General features: G+C 42.6%; 1 protein-coding gene across 1 annotated transcript; it reads left to right on the forward strand.

The window, feature by feature from the left end:
* The first annotated feature begins 2,320 nt into the window (after positions 1–2,320).
* Positions 2,321–3,940, forward strand: LOC123106466 (peroxidase 2). Its single transcript, XM_044528620.1, has 2 exons — positions 2,321–2,555; positions 2,991–3,940. The coding sequence occupies exons 1-2, from the start codon at positions 2,364–2,366 to the stop codon at positions 3,819–3,821; spliced, it is 1,023 nt and encodes a 340-aa protein (XP_044384555.1). The 5' UTR covers positions 2,321–2,363; the 3' UTR covers positions 3,822–3,940.
* Positions 3,941–8,563: the final 4,623 nt, after the last annotated feature.

Genomic DNA, 8,563 nt, shown 5'->3' on the forward strand with positions numbered 1-8,563 from the left:
ATGCATAGCACACCAAGCTGAAAGATACCGACACGCCAAAAATCAGAACGGCGTCACCTGCGCACAGGACAAATGCTTGCTGGGTTTGGCCGTTGCGGGATTGCTGAAGGCGAGACAGAGTTCTGTCCCGTGGTAATGATAAACAGTTCCGTGCTACTACGGTAGGCCTCCCTAAAATGAAATATTTCCCCTCGCAAAAAAAAACAAAATGAAATAAGTCTCCCAGTTTTTAACAAGGGTTAGTTCAAAACTGCAACACTCATTATGGATAAGAGGTAGTACTACAGTCTACAGTAGGCATTTTTTCTAATTTTCTTTTGTCTCCCTTTTTCTCTATAATAGTCGAGTGCATTTGTTTTTCGTTTCTTACTTTTCCATTAAGTTTTGAACAATTAATTTACAAAAAATGATTTTTAATCTATATAGTAATTGTCTCTTCGAAAAAGATATCAACCTATTTATTAAAAATGCATGAAAGCCTTTATTGAAGGTTTACGAAAAAATGTTCACCGCCTATTAATAATATGCGTGTTGTGTTTAGAAAAATTGTTTGTCACATATTATGGAAACATTTGTCGCGCATTAAAATTAGTTGAGCCTGTTTAAAATAAGGTTCATTGTTTATTTAAAAAATTCATCACATGTTAATAAATTTCATCTGTATTGAAAATCAGTACATTGTGTTTTAAAAAAGTCACCGTGTACTAAAAAAGTGCTCACCTCGTAATAAAAAACTGGTCTTCATGTATATAAAAAACATTTAGTGTCTACTGCACAAAAAATGTTCACCTTGTACTGAGAAAGCTTCGTCGTGCATTTAAAAAATATCAATCACATTAGAAAATGTTGAGTGCGTACTAATTTTTTTATCATGGTTCCAAAAAGGTTTTCGATGCATTTAAAAATGTGCATAACATATTTCAGAAAATGTTCTGCGTGTATTACTGAAAATGGTCATCGTGTGTTTTAAGAGCATTCCATTTTAGTTTTTACTTAAGAAAAATACATAAACCTTTCCTAAAATGTGTGATTATTTAAATCATGAATACTTTTTACAAATGCACAGAAAAATTATTTAATATAGTGAACTATTTTTCAACTCTATATGAACATTTTGTGAAGTGTGTAAACACATTATGAATTACCTGTATATTTCCAAATACCAGTCGTCAATTCTTATTACATGTTAAACATTTTTAGTAACATGCTGATTTTTAAATATATGATGAATATGTTTGAAATATATGGTGCACAATTTCGTAACATGTGACAATTTTTTAAATAGACGATGATTTTTTCTAAAGTGACACAAGGGAAAATTTTGAACTACAGGAGAAATATTTTCAGTATACCATAAAAAATACACCTGATAAATGTTTAGTGCACAACCAACATTTTTATATACACAATGAAATTTTAGAAAAACATGATGAATACTTTTTAAATACACAACACATATTTTTGAATATCTGATTAATAATTGTATAAAAGAAAAACAGTTTTTAATAGACATGTATGCACCTTTCAGAAATATACATGACCATTTTTTATATCCGTGAACTTTTTCCACATGGCTAGAAGCGATGTATCCACTTTGAAAAAACATGTGTTATGGTTGCCTCGTGGCACTATTTGCGTTATTGTCATACACATTTTTTTTAATTGTGTGCAACCCACCCCATTGGCACGCATTTTATGTGGCGTGTGCGATGATGCCCCCCTCCCCCGATCGCACATCAACCCGCGCCGATGGTTCGTTGAACCGTGGATGATGACCTAAACTAACTAGTGTAAGTTTGGATATGTCCAAGTCAGACATGTTCCGATACCTAACTAGCCTAATCCCTCCTCCAGTTCTATAAATATCATATAGTAGTACTCCCTCCTTAAATAAATATAAGACAGTGATCTAAACGTTCTTATATTTGTTTACAGAGGGAGTAATAGGCAACGTAGCTGCAGATATATATCGGACTCAGTTAGTTGCCTCCAACATGGCAGCGACTACTCACGTAACCGTTGCACATGCATCTCCTCTCAGCAGTTCTCATAATGGAAACTGCACCCCCAGCACGATCAATTAGAAAAACACGAAAGGCAAGCAAAATTCCTTGCAACTTGGCACTCCATTGACCAGTGTAGAGTAACGACACCACGCGTGCTGTAACCGGCCTGTATTTCCGGTCAAATGCCCTGCTTGCATCCAGCAGCAAGAACAAATAATGCCATCTTGCCGATCGATCTTCATGAGTGGATGCAAGCTAAGCATAGGAGCTAGAGTATTATACATGATCGTCGACCTTAAGCTATCTATAAGCACACGCACCACAGCAGCAGTTTATCTTAGCAAATATCGGATTAAGATGGCCAAGGTTAACGCCGGCGCCGCCCTGCTGTCTCTGTGCCTGCTGCTGGCCTGTTCTGCGGGAGGCACAAAGGCCGCCTACGTGGACGTGGAGGGCACCGTGAGGACAGAAGTAGAGAAGGCCATCAAGAGCAACCCCGGCATCGGCGCCGCCCTCGTCCGGCTGGTGTTCCACGACTGCTGGGTCAATGTAAGTTGCCATCAAAAGTTGATCGCCTAATTTGTGTGCCTGTTACTATTGCCTCATTTGATGAAAGAGTAAATTTTATACTAAATCAGTGACGGGTAATATGAATGGAAGGGAGTGCCATGCATGCGTAATGCATCCACTTTAAACATCATGTTACACCTTGAAACATGTAAAGAAAACTAATGTAACACTTTAAAAGAATGGGATTGGCGGATTGCTAAATCTCAGTGGATGCTATATTTGTTAGATTTTTCGTGGAGATTATAATTTTCTCTTCTCCTTTATTGTATGTCGTATCACTAGAATGAGATTTGATTAAAAGAAGACAAAAAATCTCAAAATCAGAATCTCAAAGCAATGGACAGTGGATCCATGCACGGTACATATCAATTCTTCATTCTGACATGCATGCATGCACGTGTTAATGACGTGCAGGGTTGCGATGGATCGGTGCTCTTGGACAAGACGCCATACGGTACCAACACCGAGAAGAAGGCGATCAACAACATCGGCCTGGACGGCTTCAACCTCATCGACACCATCAAGTACAAGCTGGGCGACGGCGTCTCCTGCGCCGACATCGTCGTCTTCGCCGCGCGAGATGCGGCCAGGTACCTGAGTAATGGCAAGATCGCCTACTCCGTCCCCTCGGGGCGCAAGGACGGCATCAACTCGTCGGCCGCCGCCGCAGACGCCGTCCTCCCGCAATCCACCTTCGAGTTCCAGCAGCTCGTGGACAACTTCGACAAGAAGAAGTTCACCCCGAGGGAGCTCGTCATCCTCTCCGGCGCGCACTCCATCGGCGTCTCGCACCTCTCGTCCTTCCAAGACCGCCTCAACAAATCAACCGCGACCCCGATCGACGACAACTACAAACAGGCTCTTGTCGCAGACGTCGAGGCCCAGAAGAAGAGCCAAAATACACCAGATCCGATTGAGAAGAACAACATCCGCGACATGAGCTCGAGCTTTCAGACCACCGCCGGGTACGACCCCACAGGGGTGAACACCGCGGCCAAGGGCGCCCTGGACAACAGCTACTACCACGCCAACCTGCAGAACAGGGTGCTCTTCAAGTCCGACTGGGTTATGCGCACCGACACCGACGCCGGGAACGCTATGGCCGAGTACATGGATAACGCCACCAAGTGGAACAACGACTTCGCCGCCGCCATGGTCAAGCTCAGCAAGCTCCCGGCCGAGAGTAGTACCCGTTACGAGATAAGGAAGAACTGTAGAGTCACCAACCAGAACTACTATTACTAGAAGCAACGGCATCACCTACAGGTGCCATGGATGCAATGATTTGTATTTTGAAGGCTCTGTTCCATGCCTAATTTGTAATACCACAATACTCACTGCAAAATAAAATGACAATAAAATAATACACATGCTTACATACATTTTCTTCTCGTCCTAGATTTCTAGTTAGATGCTGTTCTACTCCTGCTGAGAAAGATGCAGGGGGCCGATATCGTTAAATACACAGGAGTTCTTGGATGCTCCACCCCCTAATGAATATCAATTTTAAATTAAGCATGGAATTTGAGGATCTCAAACATGGGTGTCCAATCTATTCCCGTGTGAAGTTTTGTGAAAAAGTACTATGAAATGTATCCATGGCAAAGAAAATAGTCCGACCTACAATCCATACAAACAGTTTTTCCCTTTCCATACATAGATTTTTTTTTGACTTTTTTGTGAGAATACATTTCCTGAGTTATTTTTATGAAACTTCACACGGGAGTAGTTCGGGCACCCAGATTTGATATCCCAAAATTTCAGTGTTTCTTGAATTTTTCTGGTTTGTTTTCTGAATTTAATACTCATATAGGGGGCGGAGCACCCGAGTGCTCCAAATCCTCTTCCACAAATATCTTGTTACTTTGCACATTTTATGTTTATGAACTAATGTCTTTCACCATGGTGAGAAAGTGTTCTTCTTATGGTGCAGTTATACATGAAATATCAATCCAGTTTCCATTTCCTGTAATTTCCGTCATGAGTTTAGGACCTTGAATGTTGAGGCTCATAGTCTTGCAAAACATGCTCTAGCTTTAGGGGTTGGCTGTCACGTGTGGTTAGGTCATCCTGGAAACCTTGCCTTCGCCCCGATCATGGTGATGCCTGAGTAATAGAGTTTGCATGTTTACCTAAAAAAAAGGAAATTCCGCACAATAACCTTGAAACAACACAAATTTTGACAAAAGAATAAACGGTGAGAAAATTTACTTCTACAATTTTTATACAATGGAAACAGCTTACATATAGCTAAAGTGAGTCCTAGCTATAAATATTCTTTTCTAGAACGGAGGCTTGAGACGAACCTAACTTTGAATTTAAAAAGCCAACAACCAGCTAGAAATTACAACAAACAACACGCCACAATGAGCGAACCATACAAAGGGGCTGACTGGATAGCTTACAACGCATCGCACATTAAAAGCACCAAGGTAAAATTAAGATTAAAAGCACCAATGTAAAATTAAGAAAGGCGAGCACAACAAGCAAAGGAAGCAGGACGAGGATTAGCCATTGATACATAGACACAGTTGTTGAAAGTAACGTGGTGCCTTTTATCCTTAAAACATAGTACTAAGTAGTATCTTGCTAAAATCAAGGAATTTAGCTAGATTTCAGTCAGCTGAATTTTTGTTTTGTGGTCAATCGATTTTCTGGCCCTTGGATTGTGCTTTAAGATTTGTGTAGTTTTTCTTTTTTCGGTCATGTTTTGCTGGTGGTATTGGGCTGTTTGGATTCGATTGACACCTATTTTGCATCAGTCGATTTCGCTCTTGGGCTGAATTTTGGTGTGTGCATGCTTTTTTCCCATGTGTTTGCTTTTGTTTTCTGCACGTGTAGATTTTTTTTTCAGTTCATTTTTTTCTTTACATAAATTTTCGGATGTCGAGTGCGTGAAAATATATACATGCAAGTACTACATCTACAAATTACATTGCAGTACGGAAACTTCACTCTTATATATTTATTCTACCTATTATAAAAAGTGCATTTTGTGCTAATTGTGTGGAAATTTTTGTTTTTTTATTTTCTTTATTCTTTAAGGGTAATACCAATGCTAATTGTTTTGTGCTTTTTTTTGTTAATTAAATACATTTTGCTATTATTATGTGTATGTATGCATGAAAGTACTATAAAATATGTTTGTAAATTATACTAGACTGCTAAAATTGCATTATTATATGTGTATTCGCTGCATATTACAAAAGGTGCAATTTCATTGCAAAGTTGTGTGGAAGTTTTTTCTTTATTTCTTTCTTCTTAAGAGTAATTCCAATGTCGTTAATTTATTCCCTCTTAGAAAACTTTATTAGTTTTATTATGTTTAGTTTTTAATTCATTTCCTGGTTTAAGGAAGATACCAATGCCATTTATTCGTTACTTGTTTAAAAACTTCATTTTTATGTACAATTCACTATTATATGTTTATTCTTAGATAACTAAAAAACCGCAACTTATGTGTAAATTGTGTGCAAATTGCATCATTATTATTTTTGAATTCCTTTCTTCTTAAAGGGTGGTACCAATGCCACTATACTTCACTTCTTATTAGAAAAAAATTACTTTTATTTTTGTGTTTGTAAGTAAGTATACACACAAGTATGATACACCATGTGTGTAAATTATAGTAGAAAGCAAAAATTGGACTGTATATGCTTATTTTTGGCATATTAGAAAAGTGCAATTTTAGGGCATACTTGTGTGCAAGTTATTTTTTAGTTTTCTTTCTTCTTAAAGGGTTTCATTCTTCCATAGAAAACTTCATTATTTTGTTTTTTGGTTTTATTTTTGTTTATTATTTTCTTTCTTCTTAAAGGCTTTCATTCCTCCCTAGAAAACTTCGTTATTTGTAACCATTAGATCTGCATCTAACGACTGTGAGGTAAATTGTGGTCTTTTTGCAACAATAGGTCACTTCTCTGCTTCAGTTTGCAGAAAACCCCTTAGTATCTTGAAACCAACCATATCTCTCCCTTACCTCATCAAGACAACCCGATGAATATATTTTGAGTGAAACATAATATATTTTTTGTGATATATGTATATCAAAACTACAGTGTTTCTTTCAAGTTTGTGAACAAGTATTATTCTACTTTGGATCCGTTACAACACACGGGCACATTGTTAGTCCAACATTAATTAATCATGGGACTAGCTAGTGGTGCACGTACATGTATTACTATGCACCACTTACATGGCTTTCTCTTTTTTTAATTCTTTCTTTTAGTCTAAAACACATGACCTGGCGAAGTGACTCATGTAAACATACTCATCCAACTTTATAATTAATGGCGACAAAATTTCATCAAACACCTGGACGTCTCGGTTCTTCGGAAAAGCTCCCTCGCCTGTGTTAGACTGTATATATATGTAGTCTGTGTATTAATATTGTAACATTGTATTGTACCTCTTGGTACCTCTATATAATGAAAGAGCCACACCCCATTTAGGGTGTCGAGCAAGTTCCCAACATATTATGTTTTACATGGTATCAGACTAGGGTTTCGATGTCTTCCGCTGCTCCCGCCGCCGCCGCCACCGGTGCGCCGTATTCCGTCGCTGCCACCACCGTCGCGCCGACCCTCGCTCCTATGTCACCGTTCCTCGCTTCTCGGCCCCTTGCGTCGGCCTACGGAGCCCTGCCGCCGACCGAGTCCCCGATCGGATCGAATCCGTCGGCCAACTCCTCTGCTGAGTTCGCTGCGCCGCCGTCTCATGGCATTGCCGTGTAGCCGCCCTACGGCGTCGTTGCGCAGACGCCCAGTGGCGTTAGTCCTGCCTTGTATGGTGCGCCGCTGGCGGCCCAGGGCTCCCTTCAGCCGCCACAGTCCTCCTGGCCCGTGGCGTCCTACGCGGCGCCGCATCATCACCAACCCTATGCGGCTCTCTCGTCACATCACCACGGGCCACCGTTGGCGCCGATCTACTCCGCGCTGCCACCGCAGCAGCACTTCCTGGCGCAGCCACCGCAGCCCTACGCGCCGTCACCGCGTCAATCCTACCCCGCGCCATCTGGGTTCGTGGCTGCACCGCCGCAACCATCCTACGGGGCCGCGGCGAACTGCGGAGCCGACGCCCTCGTTCCCGGTGCTCCTGGCGTCTACTCGACGGGTGCTCCTCATCTCGAGACAACCCCGTCGATGGGTCTCTACGCGCCACCGATGCATGCTCACGCCACTCAGGTCACGGCGCCATCACCGTTTTACTTCTCGCATCTGCTGCCGGTGAAGCTCACGCCGGACAACTACCTGTCCTGGCGTGCCCAGGTGTTGTCGCTTCTGCGCAGTCTCTATCTGGAGGGCTATGTTGACGGATCCATCTCGTGTCCGCCCACTCATCACCCGACGTATCATACATGGGTGGCCCAGGATCAGGCCATTCTCTCTGCCATCCAGTCCTCGCTCACTCCGAGTGTCTCGTCGCTGGTCATCTTCGCTGCTACATCCTGGGAGACATGGGTGGCGCTTCACATCAGCTTCGCCTCGCAGTCTCAGGCACATGCTCATTCTATACGCACCGAGATTGGTGAGACCAAGCTTGGTGACCTCAGCATCACGGACTACTTCAACAAGATGCGGGGTCTCGCCGACACATTGGCCTCGGTTGGCCAGTCTCTGCAGGATGAGGAGTTCGCCACTTTCGTTCTTAACAGGCTCGACGATGATTATGACAATCTCGTTGAGAACGTTCATGGCCGTGACGATCCATTTCCACCTCGCGAGCTGTATGCCCGACTCCTTGGCCGTGAACAGCGTCAAGGCCCGCCGTGTCTCACCGGGCTTCGCCTCCGCCAACGCCGCGACTCGCGGCAAACCTCAGCGGCCTTCATCTTCAGGGGGCAAGCAGGCACCATCTTCACAGCCGGCCCCGCGTGGCAATGCGCCATCCATCACGGGTGGCAACCGGACGGTTGCTTGCTGCTCCTCCTGCGGTGCCCCGCAGGCTTGCCAGCTGTGTGGCCTGGAGCGCCACATTGCATCTCGCTG

Source organism: Triticum aestivum, chromosome 5A (genome assembly GCF_018294505.1).
Source record: "Triticum aestivum cultivar Chinese Spring chromosome 5A, IWGSC CS RefSeq v2.1, whole genome shotgun sequence".
NCBI lineage: Eukaryota > Viridiplantae > Streptophyta > Magnoliopsida > Poales > Poaceae > Triticum > Triticum aestivum.